The following is a 27,544-nucleotide window of genomic DNA, read 5'->3' as shown; positions in this document are numbered from 1 at the left end:
TTCTCAGTATGTTTAATTCATCCTTCCAGCCCTATCTAAATACTATGACATTTAGTGATATGTAGTAACTCAGGTAGTTGTGTTTTACTACATTCATTCCCTCAATAAAGAAATATTAATGATGCCTATTCTGTGTCAGATACTGTTCCTATCCTCCAGAAGTTTCCCATACAATCAGTGTAGAGTAAGCATAATATGAATTAGGTAGAAAGATCAGTGGGGATCCAAGAACAAGAAGGCCCCAGTCTGCCTGACGGAGTGGAATATAGGCTTTGCAGGACCGGATCTGAGCTGAGCAGCAACAAGCCGACACACAGTGTAGGTTTCATCTTCTCAAATCATGACGCCTTCATTAAATCATTTTGCCTCCTTAGCTGCTATTTCTTTCTACTGAAAGTGTTTTTCTTCCTCACTGGCCAATTATAGCAGAATCTTAAATATCCTAAGGTTTATTGTAATGCACAAAGTACTAAAGTAATGGTCATGGCAATATATAAAATATTACAAAACCCCTCACCATTCAATTCTATTTATAGATGTTACCCTGTTTATAATAATACCTACATCTTTCATAGCTTGGTGGAAAAACATTTCCCTGAGAACCTGGCAAAATGTCTAGCTTTCAAAACAGAAAAAAAAGCACTGGAAACGTTATTTAAGGCTTGGTGTGATGTAGCAAGCCTTCAAAATGTCAAGAAGGTGGGCGGGCTTCTGTGGAACAAGGGGATGGAAGTGGGCTGAACACAGAAATCAGAGACTAAAGCAGAACTACAGAACAAATTGGATTCAGTAATAAATGATAAAAGCACAGCAATTTATTATTGGAAAAGGTAAGGGCATTTGGGGCAAAGGAGCAGATCTCAGAGGTCTCTATCGTGGAAGGCAATTTCACAATTTTGTCCCCATGCTGAGGGACACTTGGTCTGCCCCAGAGTGGCATTTCTGATGTCAGACAGCACATCTGCTTTTCCTCTGAAACAAGCATTTATCTTAACACAATGGCAAGCAGTACAGAGTTCAAACCAAGACACTGGCGATTTGTCTGGGAAACCCATTTTAAAGAGACTGTGATACCTAAATGGGGGCAAATGTTCTTGGACCGAAGTTGAGAACAGAGACAAACCATACAGGCCTGAGAGACTTTGAGATATCAAGTCTTATTAAAACAACAGAACAGGTGTGTCCAGGTGGCTCAGTCGAGTAAGTGTCCAACTCTTGGTTTAAGCTCAGGTCATGATCTTGCAGTTCGTGAGTTTGAGGCCTGAGTCAGGCTCTGTGCTGACAGTGTGGAACCTGCTTGGGATTCTCTTTCTCCCTCTCTCTCTGCCCCTCCCCAGCTCTCACTCTCTCTCAAAATACATAAACTTAAAAAAAAAAAAAACCAACCAACAAACAAAATTTTAAAACTTGTCCTTTTGGCACACCTGAGGTTAAGTGTCCGACTTCGGCTCAGGTCATGATCTCACAGTTTGTGGGTTTGAGCCCTGCGTTGGGGCTCTGTCCTCACACCTCGGAGCCTGGAGCCTGCTTCGGATTGTGTGTCTCCCTCTCTTTGCCCCTCCCCTGCTCGCACTCTGTCTGTCTCTGTCTCTGTCTCTCTCAAAAAAATAAACGAACATTAAAAAAAAATCTAAACCTTGTCCTTTTGATGGACGTTAATTAGCTTGTCTGTGGTACTCGTTTTGCAATGTAGAGCCTATCAACTCATCAAATTACACACCTTCTGTATGTACACACACACACACACACACACACACACACAATTTTTGTCAATTGTACCTCGATAGAGCTGTGGAAAAAAAACCTGACCTCTTTATTGATGTCACAGCTTTATGATATTTTTACATGCTTACTAATACCAATAAGCTAGGTTCTCACAGTAAGAAGATACAAAGTGGTTTTTGGTTTTACTCATATTACAACCTATATACAAAATGGCTTCAAACTCTTCAAAAGCTTCCCCTTACTTAGAGAAACAAAATCCAAACTCCCTGAGCTGGCCTCCACTGCCCTCCTTAAGCTGGTCTTGTTGACCTGTCCAGTTTCCTCCCCATTCCTCATCACACCCATGATGGTCCAGTCACACTGCCCTTCTTTTGTTCCTTCCATATGCCAAGTTTTCCCCATCTCAGTGCTTCTGCATAGTGTACTATTCCTTTCACTGGGAGTGCTCGACTCTCCACTTTCTTGCTTTTAAAATAGTTTTCTTATTTTCCTAGCAATGTTAGCTTTAAAAAGTTAAACAATACAAACAAGTACAACAGAGAACGATAGATACCGCTTCTCATTTCTCAGTGTTCACCTTAAAGGTTACCTCCAGAGAAGTCTATAATATAAATTAAGGCTCATTTGTTATACTCTTGCATCAAACTTTTTACTATACCTTTATAGCGCCATTGAGATAATGATGTACTTGTGTGACTTTCTAATTATAACCAGTCAGCTTCACTAGCTCTGTATCCACAAAGATTGGGACCATGTCTACCTTAGTCACTCCTGATCTCTAGCATCTACCGTGCTAAAGATGGAAGTACCCATGAACTCTCTACTAACATCACCTGTGTGCTATTTTTGCCAAGCATTTTAATTTTAAACAAGAGGAAATGATCAGACAAATCAAGAATGTGGAATATTTTACAAGACAACTTGCTTGAATTTTTCAAAACTGTCAAGGGCATAAAGCACAAGAAAGGCAACGGGAGGATAGTTTAGATTAAAAAAAATAAAGAGATAGGACAACCAAAAGCATTGCTTGAATTGTCACTGATCTTGGTTAGAAAAAAAAAAAATTATAAAGGACTTCACTGAGTAAACAATTGGGGAAAATCAAATGTGGATTGTGTGTAAGACATTACTGAATCAATGTGGAATTTCTGGATGTGACTACAGTATTATGATTATGTCCTTAGGAGATTCATGTTCAAGTATTTAGGAGTGAAGTATGGTGATGTTTGCTACTGATTTTCCAAAAATAACTTCAAAAAATGTTTTTGGTAAAAAATAAAATGCGTGCAAAAAAAAAAAGAGGAAAAGAGACATAGAGAGATGGAGAAAGATGTGTGATAACATATTAATTGGTAAAATAGAACAAAAGTTTATGAGTATTGCACCCTAACCTTTTTTTTTCAATTTTGCTGTGGATTTGAAAGGATATCAGTAAGGTGGAGGGTAAAGGTCTTTGCTGAATAAATAAATGAATAAAATGGCACTAAAAATAGCCAACTTCTCTGCTTTCCACCTCTAATACAAAGAGCCCCCAAATAAATACTAAAGAACAGTCTACCTTACAGAATATAAAATGTCCCTAAGAGTTCAACCGAGACTATCCAATCATTCTAGCAATAAAAATGAAATCTACCCTGTACTAGTTTTCAACACTGTCATTTATTCTTACCATGTTTCTCTTCCATGACAATGTTACGTTAATTTAAGGTAAAGGTTTCCAGATACAGGAGTCAAAACTCACGTACCAGGGTCTGGCCAAAACCAATGTAAAACCATGCTCGAGTCTAAGGCTAGTATAAGCTGAGGCAGCTCATGTGTGAATCGTAACAGAAACCTAATACTCACATGGAGAAGCAGAACAGCAGCGAGAAATGACTGGCCCTGGCAATAGCCAATCTCTTCATCATACACAGAATATGCCTGGAAAAAGAAAAAACACAGGAGGTGTAAATGAATGTAGTCACTCATGGGCCATACTTGCCCTACAGGACTCTGAACATAGGAACCTAGAAGATTCCCACATTCCACTATGGCATTTTGATGGTCAATGAATGATGCAAATATTTCTCTCCAATTGCAATTTTTTCTTTACAATAAACAGAACTGTCACCATGCCACTTCCTGTAGGCCAGGAGTGGGTAAAGTTAAGCAAAAATCACTTCAGCACTGAAAAAAGGTTGTTGTAACTCGTTGTCTTTGCTCATGCTGTCTCGTCTTCTGTCTAAAAAATATGCTCTTCCTTCAGGCTCCAAGCACTCCATTCTCTGGGGATTCCCTCTCTTCTCTGTACTTCTATGGTACTTGCTACACAAGTATAGTTATTATGCACTTATCATACTGGATTTTATTTTGCTTTGTTTTATTTATCTTTTTTGTGAGAGAGAAAGAGCATGCACTTGCGTGGACACGTGAACAAGAGCCGGGCAGAGGGAGAGGGAGACAGAGAATCCCAAGCAGGCTCCATGCTCTGGGTGGGGCCCGACGTGGGGCTTGATCTTACCAAGAGAGATCATGACCCGAGCCAAAACCAAAGGACACTTAACCGACTAAGCCACCCACCCAAGTGCCCCCGACACAGCATTTTAAATGTCCATCTTCTCTACTGGACTGTGAGCTTCTCAGGGGCTGGGGGTGACGTCCTATCCAACCTAGCCAGCACCTCACACCTTCAACCCAGCCAGTCATACAGCAGGCTCTCTCTAAATAATGTTAACTTTACTCATTTTTCTTTCTGGGAAAAAATCTTTTGGCAAAGACACCAAAATACAATCCTTTCCGCAATGCCAGTAATAACTTTTCTGATAAGAGGGACTACTCTGAAACCATTTGTGGGTTCCTTTGGAATTCTTGTATTTTTCTTGGCGGCAGATGATTATTACCCATCTCTTCTGAACACTATCTTTAACAGAATATTGACATCTAACATTCCTTGTGGTTTATTCTTTTTGGTTCTTTGTTTTTCAGTCTTGTTTTTATGATTAATATTTACAGTTCTCATGTAGGCTGTGGTGGAAAGGGAAATTCCTACAGATTGAAAATGCTATTCCCTATTTGACAAGTTTATTTCAGATGAAATTCCCTTTATTCTTCACTTTTTTTTTTTGTGACACACTGTCTGTGCATCCCAAGAAAGCAATTCAGAATGAGCATGTTCAGAAAAAAGATCAGTTAGCAAAATATGATGTGAATGCTTATTAGATGACAATTAAGTTAATATACACATGCGTTTTACCATTAGCTTTTGGTAAAACTATAGCTTTAGAAATACATTTTATACATATATATGTTATATACATATATATATATATAAATGGTAATTATGCTTTCATAAATTCAAGTAGAATTTAATATAATCTCATTAAATTCCCCATGTCATCAAAGCTTATCCAATGAGAGGGCTACAGAGCAGAAAACACATATACTTTGACAAAGACAAGATATGCAGAGGGCTTGAGAAACAATCTGCTTATATAATAAGGCATCACTTTTCACCTGTCCAATTAGTAAACACTAATAAGTATTAATAATAATTTTTATAAGACTGTGTTACAAGCTAGTGGTAATATATGCCAATACAGCTCTGTAGAAAGCAGTCTGACAATGTCTGTGAAGTCAATTAACAGTTGATTGGTCAAGAAAGAACAGAAGCTTCTGAGTTTGTCAGAGCTGGGCTGAAATCCCACAACTGCTAATGTCTCGGTCTGGACTTTGGTTCATTACTTATACTTCTTACTTGTAAGAAATGAGACTAATCATAGTATTTGTATCATAGACTTGATGTATTCTCAGCTCTCTCAGGTAAATTGCTCAGCACATGGTTTAATTACTTATGCACCAGAATGAAATGTACTAAAGGTAGAGAATGGAGGGGAGCAGATTTTTCAGGTTCACAGAAAAGCTTGAAGGAATATATACAGATGTGAAAGTACACGACACCTTTGGGAAATGTTTGGAATATAAAATTCATGAGAGTTGTAATGAAATATGGGGAAGAAAAGGCACTTCATTAATTCATCAACATTTAATGAGTACCTACTATATGTCAACCACTGTGCCAACTGCTACAGATGCTAACATATATAAAGTGATTTCTGCCCTTGAGAACTTCATGGTTCAGGTGGGACATTTGGACACGTAAATCAACTCAGAGTACAACAAGAAGTTCAATGTAGCTGAAGCATAAAGTATTTATGAATTAAGCCAGGATAGATTATAAAATGTCTTTAATGCTAAGCTAAGGAATCTGGGACCAGGAAATGAACTATGAAATTTTGATAGTGTTCTGTGGGTTATGAGGAAGCAATAAAGGCTTTCCTGGAAGCCCTGAAATCATCCAATCCTGGGGTCAACATGGAGAAAAAAGTAAGTTCGCTATAACTCAAAGGTAGGGAGACTAATGCAAGGCAGCTTTTGTAAAAGTGCTGGCAACATATGACAAGAGGCCTGCCCCGTACCAGGCAGTGATTAGAAAGGGAAGTAAAGTGGTGCCTGGGTGGCTCAGTCGGTTAAGCAACCAACTCTTGACTTCAGCTCAGGTTATGATCTCACAGTAGGTGGGATCGAGTTCAGTATCAGGCTCTGTGCTGATAGAACGGAGCCAGCTTGAGAGTCTCTCTTCCTCTCTCTCTGCCCCTCCCCCATTTGCATGTGTGCATTTTTTTCTCTCTCTCAAAATAAACAAATGTTCAGAAAGGGAAGTATAGCTATAAGAGACATCAATCCTATCATTTTTGAGAGACAGAGCAGGAGTGGGGGAGGGGCAGACAGAGAGAGACACACACAATCTGAAGCAGGCTCCAGACTTGGAGCTGTCAGCACAGAGCTTGACTTGGGGCTCGAACTCACAAACCATGAAATCATGACCTGAGCTGAAGTTGGATGCTTAACCAACTGAGCTACCCAGGAGCCCCAGACATCAATCTTATCAAACTCAATGTGGCCAAAGGAAAGATCTGAAAACTAACAGAGAAATGACTGTATCTTCAGCATGATAATGGCATGGAGGGAAAAAGGAAGATGGTTTCTAATTAAAAGAGCCGTAACAACTAAACATATGGATATCACTGGATTCTGATTCTAACCAAATGTATGAGGACATTTAGGGAAATCTGAATATGGCAGATACTGGATGGTATTGATCAATAATGATGGAAGCTACAGATGAATAATGATCTTATATTTTGAGATGCATAGTGAAGAATTTAGGATCATGATATCTGATATTTGCTTTGAAGTACTTCAGGAAAAAAAGGGATAGATGAAGCAACTGTGGCAATATGTTCATAAACATTAAATCTGGTGGAGGATGTATACAAATTTTATATTTGTATTCAACTTTTATATCTGAAAATTCTTATAATAAAACATGTTTTTAAATGAACTCTATTTTTAGACATTTTTGTTTGATGTACTTAACAGACTTTTACATGAAGAACAACTGGCAGCTAGAAGTTCAGGCCTTGAGAGAATGTGGATTTGGGAACATCTGTGCAGTGGTGATAGCTGAAGCTCTGGGGGTGGAAAGAGTCACCCAGGGAGACAGGGTAGAGCTACAGGAACTACTGACTGAGCACCTAGGGGAAGGCCTCTGTTTTAGGGGCAGGTAGAGAGAGAAAAGAAATCAAAAGGGAGTTAGCAATGTTGTGAGAGAAGGGAGAGCAAAACCAAGAGGGCGAGAGAGGTCAAGAGCAAAGAGAATTGCAAGGAAGAACACTATGAGACGGAAACTAGAGTGCAGTGAGATAAGGAGGTCGGGGATCAGAAGCAGTGGGCACAGGGTTCTTTATGGGAAATTTTGCAGTAAGATGAGGCATAGCTGGATGGCTGCTTACGGGGAAGCACAACTGAGAAGGGGCTAAAAAAGAATGATCAGAGAAGAATATTACAAAAGAAAGGACAACTTTGGGGAAATTAAAATTAAACCCAAAAAACATTTCTCTAAATCTAACTCCCCTTATAGTTTGAAGCATCTAGTTTATCACTGGAAAACCTGTCTTTTATTGTTAGCCTGTCCTAAAACTTGTTAGTTGTACTTTCTCAATCAGTAATATATAGTAAGTTCCTTAAGGATTATGTCCCATGCCCCATCTGTATTTCCTACATGGTAGATGCTAACTAGGTATTTAATTAATTTGGGGGGCGGGGGAGGGGGCGTGGGTGGAGACTAAAGACTAGTTCTAAGGGCAGAGGAAGGTTGAAGAACTCTGGTCCTAGGTCCTCTTTTAGCCTTATGGCTCTGAAGTACCAAAATATTCTGGAAAATGGATTGCTGAAATTGAACACTTCCTTTACAGCTTTCCGGTACAGACTTTTTGACAGACATCAGTATTTCCCACCATTTATTATGCTGCAGTGCTAAAAGTCCACCTCGATAGGCATCAGCACTTCCCACTGTTGGATAGGTCCTAGGTGCCAAGTTCGTAATTTATAATGTGAATACCAAAAAGGAGTTTGCAGTGTTACAGGACGCAGAATCTCTTAACATAAAACCCACTGCCAAAAATTTAAATGTGGAGCCAGGGGACTGTCATCTGAAAGTCCTGATTGAAAGGGTAAAAGAAACCTAACCATTGTGTTTCTAATTGACTTCCTGTTCATTATGAGCGTAAAATTAAAAAGTAACAACACAATTTCAGAAAGTCTACTCTCTTCTTTTTTGCCTTCTTAAATACCAAATGCAAATTACACTTTGTAGTTATCTTTTGTGTAATTTCAAAGAACCAGAATGACCATTCAAAACCGAGGTTTTTTTCTGGATATGAGATACCTTGCATATTTTATATAAGGAATCTTGTCCATCTCCTCCTGTGTCCTTAAAATAGTCATGGGCTGGGAATGTCCGGTTAATATCCCGGGTGATGGCACTGTCCTGGGGAGACTCCTGTGGAAACATTAGGAAAGAGGTTTAGTAACCAATCATGTACGTACTTGTGTGAGTTTATATAACAAGGTCTTCTCATTTACATGCTTTAAAATACTGCAGGGACATACATACACATATGCATGCCCAGAGTTACTACATCTTCAGGCACCAACTGTTCAAGCAAAAGCAAAATCAAATATTAAGAAAAACAATATGGAAGAAAAGCAACCTGCTTACTGTATATACCTCAAGTATACTCCATTTCTGTTGCAAGGAAGTACAGCTGCTGACCTTTCTATTGTAAGAGAGAAAATGTAATCAAAATGGACTTCCTATAGGAAAATATTCAAGCTAATCTCAAAAGGAGGTAAAATGCTCCCACTAGAAAAACTGGGTACAAAAACTGCTGCTTTAAATGATCCTTTGGCATGAAGCCCATGTGCCAGGTTCTCAAAAGGAAAAGAGAAGTCCCTTAATTGGGGTTTATCCTAAGGGCAAATGGCATAAAAATGCACCCAAGAGTCTACTCAATAGGAAACTAGACCAGCAAATGTCAAGGGATTCAAGTAGGCTATGGGAAAATATCCTTTCTTTTGCCAGTGGAGAAAACTAAATATATGTCAATAATATCAGCAAACCTTCATACCACATAGCAAGTATCCAGGTATTTCTAATAAATTCCCCTTGTTAAATTTTATTTGCTCACATGCTAAAGAACTACAGCTAAGAAACATGACCTTCTATTTTAACAATGCATTGTTTTCATAAGACAATAGACTTGCTTCTCCTTGGTGAGACTACATCATATTCAGCATACAATCCAAGAGCCTGATACTCCTGTTTCAAGATGAAAAATCAAAGTGATATTCTTCTCTTGTCCAGTAATTTCTCCAGTCTTTTAGGTAATCATGTTCCTAGGGCCATAAGTATTTTACAGTTGTGGGATTTGAACTTTACATTTAAAAATTTTATTGAACAAGTTTGACATGTAACACTGTATAAATTTAAGGTGTACAGTGTGTTACTGTGATACATTTATATACTGTAATATGATTGTCATTGTATCCATATTTATTACATTACATAATATATTCATTATACTGTTCATCAGGTCTCAATGGTTTATTTACTACTCAGTACAAGTTTGTACACTATCATTCTTATGCCCCCAAACTCCATCGACTAACTTTAAAGCCTATGCTCTTTTTTTAACAAGTAAACTATTTAAACTTTCAAAGACATTGCCAAACTGCTTTTCTAAAGACCTTTACTGGTATACTACTAGTTTTTAATATGTTATTAGCAGTTAAGGCAACTCAGAACCATGCTGCTCCCTGACAAAAGGACAAAACCCAAGGTGAGACCTGAGACTACAGTAGTTATTGTCTAGTGGCAGCTTCCAGGCTGCAGCACACAGAGAGCAACCTGAAACAGAGCTGGGTGGGGAGTGTCTCCCTGAGTTGAATAAAAAGAATATGGAGAGGGCAAAGCAGCTAGAGTTTGTAGATCAGTCTACTGGATAGGAAAAGCTGAAAAGAAAGAGATCTGCAGAGCTATCTAGAGTCATGAATCATGAAATAAAAAGTGATAAACTGGACTTCATCAAAACGTTAAAGCTGTACTATTCAAAAAAGGCCACTGTTGGGTCGCCTGGGTGGCTCAGTCGGTTAAGCGGCCAACTTTGGCTCAGGTCACGATCTCGCAGTCTGTGAGTTCGAGCCCCGCGTTGGGCTCTGTGCTGACAGCTCAGACCCTGGAGCCCGCTTCAGATTCTGTGTCTCCCTCTCTCTCTGCCCCTCCCCTGTTCATGCTCTGTCTCTCTCTGTCTCAAAAATAAATGAAACGTTAAAAAAAAAAAAATTAAAAAAAAAAAAAGGCCACTGTTAAGAACCTGAAAATGTAAACCTGACCAGGACAAAATGCCTATAAAATCTGATAATGGTGTTGTATCCAGAATATAAAACTTTGAAAAAAGATAAAGAGGCAAAAACAACTGGCTTTAAAAAGGGGGAATGGTGGGCACCTGAGTGGCTCAGTTGAGGTTAACCATCCAGCTCTTGATCTCACGGTTCTTTGTGAGCTTGAACCCTATATCGGGCTCTGTACTATCAGTGCGAAGCCTGCCTGGGATTCTCTCTCTCCCCGTCTCTCTCTTTGCCCCTCCCTTGCTCGTGTGTTCTATCTTCTCTCAAAATAAATAAACGTAAAAAAATAAATAAATAAAAACGGGGTATGGTGGTATAAGATTGAAGAGATACTTCACAAAAGAAGGCATACAGATGGTGAATAAGCACATGACAAAACTTCAGCATCACTCATCATTAGAACAATATAGACTGAAACTACAAAGAGATCCTACTACATACCTACTAAATGCTAAAATTAAAAAGAACCAAGATACCAAGTACTGGCAAAGGGTGTGAAATAACCGGAACTCCCAAAATTTGCTGGTGGGAATGCAAAATGGTACAAATATTTTAGAAACAGTCTGGAGGGTCATATAAAGTTAAACATATACTTCCCATTTAATTCAGTGATTCTACTCCTAGGTATTTCTCCAAGAGAGATGAAAATATGAATACATGCAAAGACTTGACCTTGAATGTTCATGGCAACTTTATTCATATTAGCCCAAACTGGAAACAACACACATGTGCTCCAATGGGTAAATGGATAAATAATTTGTGGTACAATCCAGATAGTGGAATACTACTCAGGAAAACAAAAAAAAACCCATACGTGCAACATGAATGGATCTTCAAAAGCATTTTGTAACTGAGAGGAGCCAGACACAAAAGATTATTTTCCATTAATTCCAAGTGTATGAAATTCTAAAAAAAGGTAAAATTGTACATTATAGAAAGTAGATCAGTGTTTTGAAGAGGCTAGAGTTAAAAGGAGAAAACTGATTATTAAGAGACATGAAAGAACTTTTGGAAGTTTGAATATGGAAATATTACCCATTACATCTATGGTGGTAGTTAAAATGTATTTAATCATTCACTTAAAATTTGTGTATTTTACTGTGTATAAATTACAAGGTTGATTTTAAATGGAAAAATAAAAAAGGACACCCACACAAATGAAAGAGACCCAAGATGATTCAAACTCTTCAGATTAAGAAGAATCCTACTTTAGGTAAATATACAGCTAAATGATAAAAATGATGTAAATCCATATTAACCTAAAGATCTTAAAACAGGGGTATAGCTTAGAGGCACACATAGCTGAGTTTGAAGGTTGGCTCAGTTTCTTAGATGAACAACTTCTATCAGTGTCTGACATGTACATAGAAAAGACTTGATAAAAGTGAAAGGAAGCAATCTCCATCCAGCACTGCTGAGTGCTGGGGCTCTCCTCTGAACCCACACATGTACACTCACCAGTGATATGTGAAATACACACACACACACACACACACACGGTACCTAAAATATATATTTTTATTTTTGTGTACCTTATCCCCCCTATAAAACTATTCACATAGGTATAGAGATTGTGATTTGGTTTTAGATTTTCCACAGAGATTAGCATAATGCAGAGCATACAGTCAGTCAAAGCTTGATAAATATACCTAATAATTTCCACACTCTTCTTTTTAACAAATTTTTTAAAAATATTTTTGAGAGAGCGAGAGAGTGCACAAGCAGGGGAGGAGCAGAGAGACACAGAATCTGAAGCAGGCGTCAGGCTCCTCAGCACAGAGCCTGACATGGGGCTTGAACTCACAAACCACGAGACCATGACCGGAGCCGAAGTCGGACGCTTCACAGACTCAGCCACCCAGGAGCCCTGAGTCCAAACTCTCCTTTAGGACTGAGCAATGGCAACACTCATGTGGTCTACAGCCCTACCTACACCAGGATCTCTAATGCTTAGTGTTTAATTCAAGATCCATGTGAATGAGGAACAAACTAAGTCAGGAAAGAACCTTACTAACTGGATAATTTCAAAGACATTCCAACTAAACATCTGAAAAAAACCAAGAATGCCGAAATGATTGGTTCATTTGTAACTTCCTTGTGTAAAAGGCAGGCAACAGAAAATACCAGTCATGGAAAGTAAAACAGAGTGAAGACTTTGAATCTTTTAGTCCAAAATGCAAAATAAGTTGAATCATCCTACAATTATTAAGAGAAATGAGAAGGAAAGGGGGTCTATATCAGAAATATAAGCTATATTATTGTGGATTAAGGATTTTTTTTTTCAGCCTAGGATATATGAAATCTCTTGAACTCAGTTTTAATTTTACCAAACTCACACAATGTGAAACAGCAATGCAGAGAGAACCATAGGCATATAGGGAATTAAGAAATCTTTACCGTTAGTAAGTCTCTATCTCATGAATAGCTCAAATAAGCAACAAAGGACTGACTATAAACAGTCTCAGTCTCAGTTCTAAAACTGCAGCATGACAGAAACTTACCTTACCTCTAGCATCATCAAGAGAAAAAAAACGCAATAAACTGGATTTAATTAAAATTTTCTTATAAAATATGCCATTAACATCCAAACTGGCAAGGAAGAATTAACACTTTTACTATTTGCAGATGACATGATTTTATATATAGAAAAATCCCAAAGATTCCAGCAAAAAACTACTAGAACTGATAAGTGAATTCAGTAAAGTTTCAGGACACAAAAATCAATGTACAGAGATTTGTTGCACTTCTACACACTAATAATGAAGCAGCAGAAAGAGAAATTAAGAAAACAGTCCCATTAACATTGCACCAAAAATAATAAAATACCTATAAAACAGTGATGAAAGAAACTGAAGATGACACAAAGAAACAGAGTGCCAGGGTGGCTTAGTCAGTTGAGCATCTGACTCTTGGTTTTGGCTCAGGTCATGATCTCGTGGTTTGTGGGATTGAGCCCTGCGTCCCAAGCCCCTGCTTGGGATTCTCTCCCTCCCTCTCTCTCTGCCTCTCCCAGCTTGCATGCACGCTCTTTCTCAAGATGAATAAATAAACTTAAAAAAGAAATGAAAGACATCCCATGCTCATGGACTGGAAGAACAAATTGTAAAAATGTCTATACTGCCCAAATCAATCTGCAGGCTTAATGCAATTCCTATCAAAATACCAACAGCACTTTCAACAGAACTAGAACAAATAATCCTAAAACTTGTATGAAACCACAAAAGACCCCAAATAGCCAAGGCAATCTTGAAAAAGAAAACAAAACTAGAGGTATCGCATTTCTAGATGTCAAATTATACCACAAAGCTATAATCATTGAGACAGTATGGTACTGGCACACCAACAGACACATAGATCAATGGAACAAAATGAAAATCCAGAAATAAACCCATAACTATATGGTCAATTAATCCTTGACAAAGGAGGAATGTACATACAATGGGAAAAAGACTGTCTCCTCTTCAAAAAATGGTATTGGGAAAACTGGAGAGCAATATGCAAAAGAATGAATCTAGACCACTTTCTTATACCATATACAAAAATAAACTCAAAATAGATCAAGGACCTAAATATGAGACCTGAAACAATAAAAATCCTAGAAGAAAGCACAGGCAGTAATTTCTATGATATTGGCCATAGCAATGTTTTTCTAGGTATGTCTCCCAAGGCAAGGGAAATAAAAGCAAACATAAACTATTGGGACTACACCAAAATAAAAACCTTTTGCACAGTGAAGGAAACAATCAACAAAACAAAAGACAACCTACTGAATGGGAGAAGATATTTGTAAATAACATATCCGATAAAGGGTTAATATCCAAATATATAAAGTACTGATACGTCAGAGAAAGACAAATATCATATGATTTTGGAATTTAAGAAACAAAACAGATAAATACAGAGAGGGAGGTAAACCGTAAGAGACTCTTAAATACAGAGACCAAACTGAGGGTTGCTGGAGGGGTATTGGGTGGGGGGATGGGCTACATTGGTGACAGACATTAAGAAGGGCACTTGTTGGGGCACCTGGGTAGCTCAGTCGGTTGAGCGTCCGACTTCAGCTCAGGTCACAATCTCACAGCTTGTGAGTTCGAGCCCTGCATCGGTCTCTGTGCTGACAGCTTGGAGCCTGGAGCCTGCTTCAGATTCTGTGTCTCCCTCTCTCTCCCCCTAACCCACTAGCATTCTGTCTCTGTCTCTCTCAAAAATAAATAAACATTAAAAAAAATAAAAAAAGAAGGGCACTTGTTGGGCAAAGCACTGGGTATTATATGGAAGTGATGAATCACTAAATTCTCCTGAATTATGACACTATATGTTAATTTGGATTTAAATAAATACATACATAAATAAAAGAACTGATATGACTCAACACTCAAAAAAATGAATAAAAAATTAAAAATGGGCAGGAGACACCTGGGTGGCTCAGTGAGTTGAGCACCTGGCTTTAGTACAGGTCACAATCTTACGGTGAGTCTAAGCCCCACACTGGGCTTGCTGCTGGTCAGCACAGGGCCCACTTCAGATCCTCTGTCCTTCTCTCTCTGCCCTTCCCCCGCTTGCTGTCTGTCTCTCTCTCTCTCTCTCTCTCTCTCTCTCTGCCTTTCTCTCTCAAAAATAAACAAACATTAAAAAAAAAAATGGGCAGGGGCCCCTGAGTGGCTCTGTCGGTTAAGCATCTGACTTCAGCTCAGGTCATGATCTCACGGTTCATGAGTTCGAGACCCACGTCGGGCTCTGTGTGACAGCTCAGGGCCCCTGAGTGGCTCAGTCAGTTAAGCATCTGATTTCGGTTCAGGTCATGATCTCACGGTTCATGAGTTTGAGACCCACGTCGGGCTCTGTGTGACAGCTCAGAGCCTGGAGCCTGCTTCGGATTCTGTGTGTGTGTCTCTCTCTCTACCCCTCCCTCTCTCAAAAATGAATCAACATTTTAAAAAAGTTTTAAAAAAATGGGCAGGAGACATGAACAGACGTTTCTCCAAAGAAGACATACAGATGGCTAACAGACATGTGAAAAGATGCTCATCATCAGGGAAATGCAAATCAAAACTACAATGAGAGTGGTGCCTGGATGGCTTAGTCAGAAAAGCATGTGACTCTTGATCTTGGGGGTCATGAGATCGAGCCCCACGTTGGATATAGAGATTACTTAAATAAATACATTTTTAAAAAAAAAACCCAAAACTACAATGAGATATGACCACATACTTGTCAGAATGGCTAAAATTTAAAAAAAGAACGCCTGGGTGGCTCAGTTGGTTAAGTGTCTGACTTTGGCTCAGGTCATGATCTCATTGTTCATGGGTGTGAGCCCCACATTGGGCCCTGTGCTGACAGCTTGGAGCCTGGAGCTTGCTTCAGTTTTGTGTCTCCTTCTCTCGCTGCCTCTCTCCTGCTCATGCTGTCTCTCAAAATAAATAAACATTAAAAAAAAAAAATGGGAGATAAAATAGTAGCTACTTTCAGTATGAATTCATGCAAAGTACCAAGACCTTGCCTGGCATATAGGCATAATAAAAAATAATTTTTTTTTTTTTTAAATACAAGAAACAACTGTTGGTGAGGATGTGGAGAAAAAGGAACCCTTGTGTACTATTGGTGGGAATGCAAACTGGTGGAGGCACTGTAGAAAACAACAGTTAAAAATAGAACTACTCAGGGTACCTGGATGGCTCAGTCGGTTAAGTATCTGACTCTTGATTTCAGCTCAGGTCATGATCTCATGGTTGTAGGATCAAGCCCCGTGTTGGGCTCTGTGCTGGGTGTGAAGCCTGCTTGGGATTCTCTCTTTCCCTTTCTCTCTCTTTCTCTCTCTCTCAAAATAAATAAATAAACATTAAAAAAAAAAAAAACAGAATTACCCTACCATCCAGAAATCACACTACTAGGCATTTACCCCCCCGATTACAAGAACACTAATTCAAAGGGATACATGCACTCCTATGTGTACTGCAGCATTATCTACAATAGTCAAATAATGGAAGCAGCCCAAGGGTCTATTGACAGATGAATGGATCAAGAAGGTATGGTGTGTGTGTATGTGTGTGTGTGTGTGCGCGCGCGCGTGTGTGTGTGTGTGTGTGTATATATATATATATGGTGAACACATGCGCGTGCGCACACACACACACACACACACACACACACACAGAGGAATATTATTCAGCCATAAAAAAGAATGAAATCTTGACATTTGCAACAACATGGATGGAGCTAGAGTATAATGTTAAGCAAAATAAGTCAGAGAAAGACAAATACCATAAGATTTTACTCATATGTGGAATTTAAGAAACAACATAAACAAGCAAAGGATAACCAAAGAGAGACAAGCCAAGAAACAGACTAACTACAGAGAACAAACTGATGGTGACCAGAGGGGAGGTCAGAGGGGCAGATGGGTGAAATAGGTGATGGAGATTAAGAGAACACTTATCATGATGGGCACTGAGTAATGGAAAGAATTGCTGGATTACTATATTGTACACTTGAAACTAATACACTGTGTGTTAACCACACTGAAATTGAAATAAAAACTTAATCTAAAAAGAATACAATACAACATGCCAATTAAAAAAGAAATAGGCAAGCAGTACATATATGTGAAAAAAACTAAAATACATCTAGAATGCAAAAAGACAACCTAATAAAACTGACAAAAATTTGAACAGGCACTTCATAAAAGAAAGTATATAAATGGCAAGAAAATGAAAAGGTTAAGACCACAATGAGATAGCCAGCCAAAATGTGCCAAAAGAGAATATGTAGTGATAAGAAGGGCTACTTTCTGGAACACTCTGAGACAAGTAATTTAATCAATAAGGATTTGGAAAATCAGAATTATAATTCCAACGTATTAAAGAAAGATTAACCAAAGCAGCATTAATGCAGTTTCTGGAAGATTTTGGGACTTGAAAGAAAAAAAGGAGACTGAAAACACTAAAACAATGACTAAGATGAATTTCACATTGACAAAGCTTTCCAGATATGATGAACAGACATGATATTGACCTATATTTGGAATGAGCTACAAATTATTCTAAAAGGATTTGTTAATTCTATTCTTGAATTATGTCTCTACTTCTAAAGAGAATTCTTTTAAAGAAAATGTTAGATGAATTTACTCCAAGGAATTCTATGAAACAACAATGAAAGTTCTGAAACATTCTGAGAATGACAGACTGTGGCTTAACACAGCATGAAGGTTAAATAAATTAAATGAAGAGGGGTGCCTGGGTGGCTCAGTCAGTTAAGCCTCTGACTTCAGCTCAGGTGATATCATGGTTTACGGGTTCGAGGCCCGCATCGGGCTCTGTGCTGACAGCTCAGAGCCTGGAGCCTCCTTTGGATTCTGTGTCTCCCCCTCTCTCTGCCCCTCCTCCCTCATGCTCTGTCTCTCTCTCCTTCAAAAAAATAAATAAACAAACAAACATAAAAAAATTAATTAAATGAAGAATTGAGAGGGACACAGAAAACTTCAAAATACACTATGCCAGTTACTTTAGTCATAGATTGGTGATAAAGGTAACTTGACACAGTTATCAGAGAGCTATGGTTTGGAAATTCAAATGCACACAGGAAAGGAAAGTAACACAAAACTAAAAATATACTATAATTGATCAGTTCTCATCAATCTGGCTTCCTTCACCCATTGACCATGGGAGTCATCAGAGAATTAAGGGGTAATATGCCCTTTACAGAAGGTAAATCTGAAAATTCACATGCTGTATTTGAAGTCTTCAAGAATGATAACCACTTACTTAAAATATCTAGTCAACCACTTACTTAAAATATCTAGTCTTAGGAAATATGCTGAAAAATTTGGGAATACATCCATTTGACTTGCCAGAAGCCAAGCTGTACAAAAATGATAAAGAAATTCTAACCTAATGACAAATCTGGTAAGCTCCTGTCAGAATCATTAACTTTGAAAAGATTCTGAAAACAAATCACAGTAATATTATAGATGACTTCTTCCTAAGAGAACACAGCAAAGAGCTGCAAAACAGCCAAACCCAAGGGCTTATAACATTAAGGTTTACATAATGCACAGTGCTTTTACTTCTAAGGAGTTAAGCACAGATGTAGCGGAAACAAGGAACTTTCTGGTGCAATACATATTGGGTAATACTACTCATGGTTAAACTGATGAAGTTTAACCAAATACACCCAAAGTTAACCAAATATAAATATTTACAGAGAATAAGATATTACAAGGGTACGTAAGACAATCATGCTGAGATATAAACCTTAAAAGAGCAGGGAATGGCAAAACGACTATCAGTTGAGATGTGTCCTGTAAATTATCAAAGCTATGGCAGAGATGGGGTTTTTTTTCCCCCATCAACTGGTTTTGTTTCCACCACTTCATCCTATGAAAAACAGCTTTAATATCCAGAAGAAAACTAGAGCATCATATGATTATGCAGTCTTAACATCTTGCAAACTTTTTTTGTTAACAGCCAGACAGCAAATAATTTTGGCCTTTTGGGTCATCTGGTATTAAATTTACCCTTGGTAGAGTATAAGTAGCCATAGATAATACGTAAATAAGCACGCATTTCTGCATTCTAATAACACTTTATTTACAAAAACAAGAAGCATGCTGGATCTGCCTCCCAAGCCACAGTTTGCCAAGGCCTTCTCTAAATATACACTACAGTAATTTTTCATGGGCAATATGAACAGAAAGAAGACTTTTTTTTTTAATGTTTATTTTATTTTTGAGAGAAAGAGAGCATGAGCAGGATAGGGGCAGAGAGAGAGGGAGACACAGAATTGGAAGCAGGCTCCAGGCTCTGAACTGTCAGCACAGAGCCCGATGTGGGACTCGAACCCACGGACTGTGAGATCATGACCTGAGCTGAAGTCGGACACTTAACCGGCTGAGCCACCCAGGCGCCTCCAGAGAGAAGACTTTTGTAGTGATTTTAAATATTTTGTAATGATATTAAATATACTGTTGATTAATTTCATGTTTTACAGACATTCTGTCACAAACGAGTTGCAATAACTTGAAATGTATATCCCTTTGAACATATGCGCTTTTTCATGTTATAATCAACATTAAAAATGTTTGCTGCCTTCTCCAAAAGTCTGTATGCTTCTGTATCCCCAGAGTAGTAAAGGTTTAAATGAAATCCTGTAATTATAGTGACATCCTGTTTCTTACATTTCAATCAGCAATACCAACAATATGTACAGGTCAGAAATCATAAACATATGCACTGAAACATTCCAGACTGGCTAAAATAAAAAGACAATACTAAATGTTGGTAAGGATATGAAACAACTGGAACTCTCAAATGTTGCGAAGGAGGTGTAAAATGACCCAACCACTTTGGTGAATTATGCAGCTGTTACTTGTAAAGTTAAACACACATCTACCCAGATCCAGCAATTCTCCTCCTCAGTATTACACAGGAGAACCAAAAATATACATCCAAGGAAAAAAAAGTCCAAGAATGTTCATAATAACCCCAAATATCCATCAATAGAAAAAGACAAAAAAATATGGTATAATTATATAATGGAATACAATGCACACTGCTGGAAATAGTTTAATTAAAAATTGTACTCTAGGAGCACCTGGGTAGCTCAGTTGGTTAAGCATCTGACTTCGGGTCAGTTCATGATCTCACAGCTGGTGAGTTCGAGCCCCATGTCAGGCTCTGTGCGGACAGCTCGGAGCCTTGAGCCTGCTTTGGATTCTGTCTCCCTCTCTCTCTGCCCCTCCCCTTCTCACACTCTGTAGCTCTCTCTTAAAAATAAACATTAAAAAAATAAAAAAATTATACCCTAAAATTTTGGCACTTTTTAAATGTTTATTTATTTTGGGAAAGAGAGAGAAGGAAGCGAGAATCCCAAGTAGGCACCATGCTGTCAGTGCAGAGCCTGACACGGGGCTCAAACTGACCAACTGTGAGACCATGACCTGAACAGAAATCAAGAGTCAGATGCTTAACCAACTGAGCCACCCAGGTACCCCTAATATTTCGGCTCTTTTAAAATGTATTCACTAAAAAATTCCAAGAATCAACACTTCATACTAAAATCTAAATCTCTTTTAGTTCCCCTCTTCATACTCTTGTCAAATGGGACTGTTGCCCAAACACAACCCAAAATTAACAATACACCTTACTGCACTTTAAAAGGAAAAACCTAACTTTTTGTTTTCTTATTTTTATAAAACATTTTTTGCTGTCTTATAATGGGAGGAAATGAGAAAAATGAAAGATAATTTCATAACTCAGATATAACTGTAACTAATGTTTGGTGGAGGTATATGCCTAACTTTTTATGTAATTGTTGTTATAAAAGTTTACACTGTTTTTAAAATTAATTTTTACTAACTGCAAAATGTTATGATCATCCTTTCACGTCTGCCATTTTTTACTGTACAATGATCTGTCACGTGGCTATGCTATAATTATGCTAAATCTCTGACTTTGGAATATTCAGGCTGTTCTACTTCTTTTGCTATCTACAAGGCCGTAAAGTAAAACCACGATTCCTAAAGGAAAAACAGTTTCCACAGTCACTTTGTTCCCCACAAGATCCAGTTTAACCCATGTTTTAGAGTGTGAATTATACTGCCAATTTGTTCTCCAGAAAAGCATACCAATCAATGTACACACAACATTAATGAGTAGTGCCCTTACAGTAAATACCCTGCTGTTTTAGAATAGTCTTTTATGTACTTGTCCTTCCTCTAGTCTATGTATGACTAACAACTGCATCTAAAGCTGCAAAGAACTACAAATGAAGTTTACTGACTCTATCCCATACTAATTCCTATGCATTTTTTGCTGAACCCACATGGTGACTGATCAAAAGGCACTATCGTACGCATATTTCCTTACTCTGTCAGTTGATGAGAGGGCCTGGAAGCAGTTAACATCCAGTAGCAGTGAGCACATCTACTGCCAGGATCTTGGTTTCTAACACCATTTACAAATAAAAGGAACCAAGACCCCTCAGAGAAATAGCTGATTCCAGGACTGGGGCAGGAAATATACAAGATGAACCTAGAACATCTAGAAGTGCCACAGCGTAAGGAAGTGCTTTCTCTGTACCCTGACCATGAAGAAAACAAATCCACAACAAGAGGAGTATGTCAAAGGGAAAGAAGAGCCAAATAAAAGAGTTCCCAATGGCCAAAGCTAGAACAATTTGAACAAAATAAATGAAAGTGGTACTGGATTACAATCTAAAGTATAAAATAAACACCCATGAGTCACCTACACTTATATAAATAAATGACTGAATAAATAAATGGGGGAAATGAGACAAATATCCTACGCAGAAGAATTCCCAGTAACTTACGCAGACATGCTGCCCTCTTAGAGGAACCCCATTTCTGGTTTGGGCTAGGCATAGTTGACTTCCTTTGGAAGAATACAGTATGGAAAGGGGAAAAAAAGTGACTTAACAGTGAAGAAATCTGACAGACATGCCCTCAGCCAGATGATCCAAGGTCAACATCAACAGTGGGGAGTCATGTTGGTAGTCCCTACCCTTGGTAAGAGGTGATGAAATGGTACTTAACTTATGTGTTCTTCTTCCCCCAAACTCATAACCTTGTGAGAGAAACAGATAAATTCCAGTTGAGGGGCATTCTATAAAATACCTGACCAGTATTCCTTAAGATCATCAAAGTCATCAAAAACAAGCAAGTCTGAAACACTGTTACAGTCAAGAGGTGCCTAAGGAGATATGAGGACTAAATGTAATATACTATCCTGGATAGAATCTGCTACAGAAAAAGGACATTAGGTAAAAATTAAGGAAAACTAAATAAAGTGTAGATTTTGGTCAATATTAACCTATCAATATTGGTTGATTAACTGTAACAAAGATACCATACTAATGTTAAGATGCTAATGACAGAGGAAAGAGGGCAGGTTATATGGAAACATCCTGTACTATTTTCACAATATTTCTGTAAATCTAAAACCATTCTTTCTTTTTTTGAGAGAGTGCATGTGCATGCATGCAAGTGGGGAAGAGGCAGAGAGAGAGGGAGAGAGAATCCCAAGCAGGCTCTGTGGTGTCCACAAACCATGAGATCATGACCTGAGCTGAAATCAAGAACTGGTGCCTTAACTGAGGCATCCAGGTGCCCCTAAAACCATTCTTAAATATAAAATTTATTAAAAGAAAAAAATGGCATTATCTCCTTATACAACATGGAAACTTAGGCTTAGCAAGGGTTAAGCTACCAAAGTTCACATACTAATAATGATCTGCACTTATTAGGCACTCAATAAAAAGCTGAACTGAATATGTGGAATAAAACTGGTGAAATGAACACTGTGGGTATAAACAAGCTCAACAGCAATCACAAGGAGACTCTGCTCATGTGACAGATTTACAGATGATTTCTCTCTTGGCCCCAACTCTTATGCCCTTTTAGTGTACAAAATATAAAGCAATGGTGAGGATGTGTTACTTTCTTAAATATTTAAGGTTCTTCTAAAATAATTTCTACAGAAAAAAAAATCTAAGGAAATGATAATACTCATGTACTGTTTCTTTCTCTCCATCTAAGTTTGAAAGTCATCCATTAGTTCAAATCACAGTGGTACCACATTCTGTAATTTTTCTGGACAACTATTTTTGTACCTTACTGTGAGAATTGGCCCACTGGGTAACTTCTCAGGATTAACAAGGTACTGGGAACTGGCGGAAACCCTTTGAATACACACCCTTTGTAAACTCAAGTTGAAAAATAGAAAGCTAAGAATGGCAGGAAGAAAAAGAAAGTACCCAAACAAAGAAAATGTAGTGGAAGGCTGCCATGAGAAATAACCAACATAGGGAAGATTATTATTTCCAAAGTAGCTTGTTGCCTAAATAAAAAGTTAGATCTTCTTAGGACTAGCCTATAATGTTATAAATGATTTGTTAAAAGTCATCATGCAACACTTAAGAAAACAGAATAAAATGGAAACCACCCAAACCCCACTCAAATCTATTATATACCTTGTTCTATCTTTATAATATGTTACACAGAAATTAAAAAAAAAAAAGTTGTTTTTGGTTATACTTTGCTCTTAAAAAGTCAGCTATAGCTTGTGAGAGTGATTTTAAAGACTTAATTTTTAAAATCCCCTAGGATAAAAACCCCAAAGAAGAAAACTGAAGTTGAAGGGGTGCTGTGTTTACAAGTGAATAAATGAGGACTGAAAACATCCTTGAGGTAAAATCATTCTCTCTTCGTTACACAAAACTCTCATCATTTGTAATTTCATTTCATATGTTCTGGAAACAGCAGAATTGCTTAAGTGAAAAAAATAAAGAGTAAGACTTTTATGCCTATGAAAACAGAGGTTCCTGTGTCTGGAAAAGACCAAGATGGTCCTACAAAAATCTGCAAAACCTGGAGATTTTATTTCAATTGATCATGTTATTTCTAAGCATTTCCGATTTGTTAGAGCCAAAAAAGGTGATTAAGGAAAACAGTAACAATTATCTTGTCTCTTAAACAAATACAGTATCCCTCTTAAGGAATGCCTCACACAGGAATTCTGAAAAATAAAAAGAAGGTATGCATGATATTCTTAGAGATTTCTGAGATTTAACAGACTCCCAGGTTACCATAAATTCTTTGACACTGCATGCAATGTTTTGTGTGTACTTTTCTAAGAAGATTATTCACAGATTTTAAAGGATTCACTAGAATGTGAAGCTTCACAAGGGCAGAGATTTCTGTTTTGCTCACATGCCATCTACAACTCCTAGAAGAGTGTCCAACAAATGGTAGACACTCAGTAAGGTTCAGAGCCACTTATTTCCTTTTGCCAAATTCACTTTTAGAGACTTAAAAATAATTAAACAACAATAACAAGAGCTAAGAGGGATCTGGTGTCATTGCTTTAAGAGCCTTATATGCAGACACATCATATAGACAGATCTATCGTAACTTACTCTGACATGAGTTCCATTATTTTCCCTATTTGACAAATGAGGAAAGAAGTTAAATCATTTGGCTAGAAAGGGGAAGAGCTGGGACTGGAACCCAACTCTTTTGGCTTTTTAGCCCCACAGTATTAACCCAAATAAATATACTGGAAAACTGGAAGAAATTCCCTTATCAGTAGTGAGTGGCATTTACGGTTCTTAACATATGATACAAAGTTTTTGTCTTCTATCTAACTAAAAACGACATGACACAGACTTTGAAAATATGCTTTTTCTTTTTTTAAATGTTTTTTTAAATGTTTATTCATTTATTTTGAGAGAGAGAGAGAGAGAGAGAAAGAGCTTGAGCAGGGGAGTGGCAGAGAGAAAGTAAGAGGGAAAATCCCAGGCAGGCTCAGCGCTGTCAGCACAGAGCCCGATGCCGGGCTCAAACTCACGAACTGTGAGATCATGACCTCAGCTGAAACCAAGAGTCAGACGTTTAACTGGCTGAGCCACCCAGGTGCCCCAATATGCTTTTTCTTTTTACTCATATGAAAGCGCTTCCTTGGATAAAGTCTGCTCAGTGTAAAAGAGACATAACTGAGGCCCTAGTAACATGAAGACAGAGAAATATATAATGCTCTTATACATAAAAACCAAGTAAAGAAAACCTCAACATGTGGCCCTTCAAGAAGTTATTCAAACAAATGGCATTTTCCCTAAATGCTAGGTGGATTCCAAGATGTATCTTAATCATAAGGCCTTTTACATCAGTGGTGGCTCTTTCCCATCAGACTTGAGATTTATGATGTTGGCCTATTTCCAACCTTGGGAGAGAGGCCAAGGGACAAAATATGTATTTGGCAGATTTTCCTGTTTGGGACTTAGTGCCCTGTGGGGGATCTGCAATTTTAGACAGTACACAATTCAGAAATCCACTGTATATTACCAACATTATAACTTATCTTAACCAAATCAAATTATAAAGGAGATAAATCAGGTAGCAGAAAAACTGACACATAATATAAATGATGCAATAAGAGGGTTCTGTTCTTTTCTCTCTTCTTTTCGCCTATGAATGACACTAACCAAAACACAGTAGAGCTCAGTATGAAATACCTTTGTTAATTATCTTTAAGAAAATCATTTCTCAGAGGCAAAATCCATTTGGGTTTCTTTGTTTTTGTTTCATTTAGGAAAGTGCTCTCCCACAATCAGATAACTATACCAACGCCCAATGCTACTAATCTTTCTTTACTCTCTTTTTTCGCTTCCAATAAAGAAAACAACTTACTCTAAACCTACACAACAAAAAGACAACTACGTACTATGACAATGAACTGCCACAGAATCTTTATTATACAGAGCAGACTCAGAACGCGGGCTCTGGCAATGCCTGCCAAACAAGTGCTTCTAATTTTAATACATGCTTTAGCACTGGTCAGCTAAACAGTTATATACTTCTAACACTAACTCTATAGCATACAATGTGATAGAAAATTAGATGACTTCAGAAAAGATAGTTTTAAATAAAATAATGCACTGCTATCAGATTGTTTCAATCCAAATATGGCATTATAGTGCCATTCTAAAAATAAGTCTAAGTCCCATGTGATATGCAGTCTTTTAGCTATGTTCATTTCCTTTTAGGGCTCAAGTTTCCCACAGGAAAATTATTCAATGTTTGGCAAAACTGTCCCAAATCATATATAGATAAGGCATAAATGCTAACTACACTGTCAAACTTTTCCTGCTTTGTTATTGTTGATTCTTCTGCACAGTAATCCATCATGGAGAGGAAATACTCAAGAACTGTTACCTGACAAAAATGAACACAAAAAGTGTCATTTTGACTAAAAAGGTGGTAAGGGAGGTAATTTATGAGTCAGCTAAATTTGAAGTCACAGAATTATTATATACAAAGTCATGTTTCAAACACATGTTTCTGATAACTATGATGATTTCCAAATACTTATTTAAATTATATTATTTGTATTACCAAGTAAGACCATGTATCAAATGCCTTCTTAGTACAGCTTAATACAGATTGTATTGTTTGACTTATATTAATTGCTTAAAGACTTTGTAAAGCATTACATGCTAAGAATAAAATCTTCTCAAAATCACCCACTCATAGACACCACATATACACAAGATCAACACCCATTCCTCAAGCTATATTTTATATAACCAAATAAACAAATTATGATTTCTAAGAAAATATTTAGGAATATTTCATAATGCTTAACAAATACTCAGGTTTACTTTAAAGTTAGTTTCTTCTGGGCACACCCGGGTGGCTCAGTCAGTTAAGCATCCAACTCTTGGTTTCGGCTCAGGTCATGTTCTCCCTGTTCATGAGACCAAGCCCCGTTGGGTTCTAGGCTGATGACATGGAGCCTGCTCGGGATATACTCACTCTCTCTCTCTCTCTCTCTCTCTCTCTCTCTCTCAAAATAAGTATACCTAAAAAAATAAAGTTAGTTTCTTTTGAAAATAACAAGTCTTAAGTCAGAGAATCAAGTATGCGTACTGAGTAGCAAAAATGTATAGCAATTATAAAATGGTTCGATATATTAAAATGATTTTACAACTCCATGGAGTTTCCAGTCTTGGGATAGTTAACACAATTAAAAGAGAATCTGTGTTTGAATGATACTGATCACAAACATCTCCATCTGTGAACTGCTGAACTACATTCAGAATTCTAGAAGAGGTCTGCATTTGTATAAATAGACTATATGTTCTGGATTTCAGTATCTATTTTAGTTATATATTTTAATATAGCTTTCAGGCAAAAATGATGTTTCCTTGAGTCCTGATATAGAAGAAAAATGTTAATTTTTCCATTGAAGAATGAATCTTAAGAAAAAATTATCAATAAATAAAATATTTAGATATTGAAAACTATCTTATTACATCATTAATGTACAAATTTGTAGCTACCTAGATCTTTTTCTATTAACCTAAAAACTTAAAACTTATCAGCACATAGGTATAATACCAACCAAGATAGCAGGACCTGCTAACATGTATCAAATGCTTATTGTGTGCCAAGAGCTTCAGATGTATTAGCTCATTTAATCTTAATAGTTGAGGTAACAGGAACTAAGAGGGATTATGTACC

The 27,544-nt window shown here is 37.6% G+C and overlaps 1 protein-coding gene across 4 annotated transcripts in view; it reads right to left on the bottom strand.

Annotated features, from left to right (window-relative positions):
* Positions 1-27,544, bottom strand: part of RABGAP1 (RAB GTPase activating protein 1) — a 177,520-nt gene that overhangs the window by 31,745 nt on the left and 118,231 nt on the right. For all 4 annotated transcript variants that reach the window (XR_007457309.1, XM_049628522.1, XM_049628513.1 and 1 more), the window contains 2 exons: positions 8,492-8,605; positions 3,571-3,645 (listed from right to left, as the gene is read on the bottom strand). Coding sequence is in view for 3 of the 4 variants with exons in the window: in XM_049628522.1 (XP_049484479.1) it covers positions 3,571-3,645; positions 8,492-8,605 (189 nt within the window). In the remaining variant the exon portion in view is untranslated. The remainder of the gene's footprint in view (positions 1-3,570; positions 3,646-8,491; positions 8,606-27,544) is intronic.

The sequence above is a fragment of the Panthera uncia genome, chromosome D4 (genome assembly GCF_023721935.1).
Source record: "Panthera uncia isolate 11264 chromosome D4, Puncia_PCG_1.0, whole genome shotgun sequence".
In the NCBI taxonomy this organism is placed as follows: Eukaryota; Metazoa; Chordata; class Mammalia; order Carnivora; family Felidae; genus Panthera; species Panthera uncia.
The sequence above is the reverse complement of the archived record's forward strand: the minus strand, read 5'-3'. Positions and strand labels throughout refer to the sequence as shown.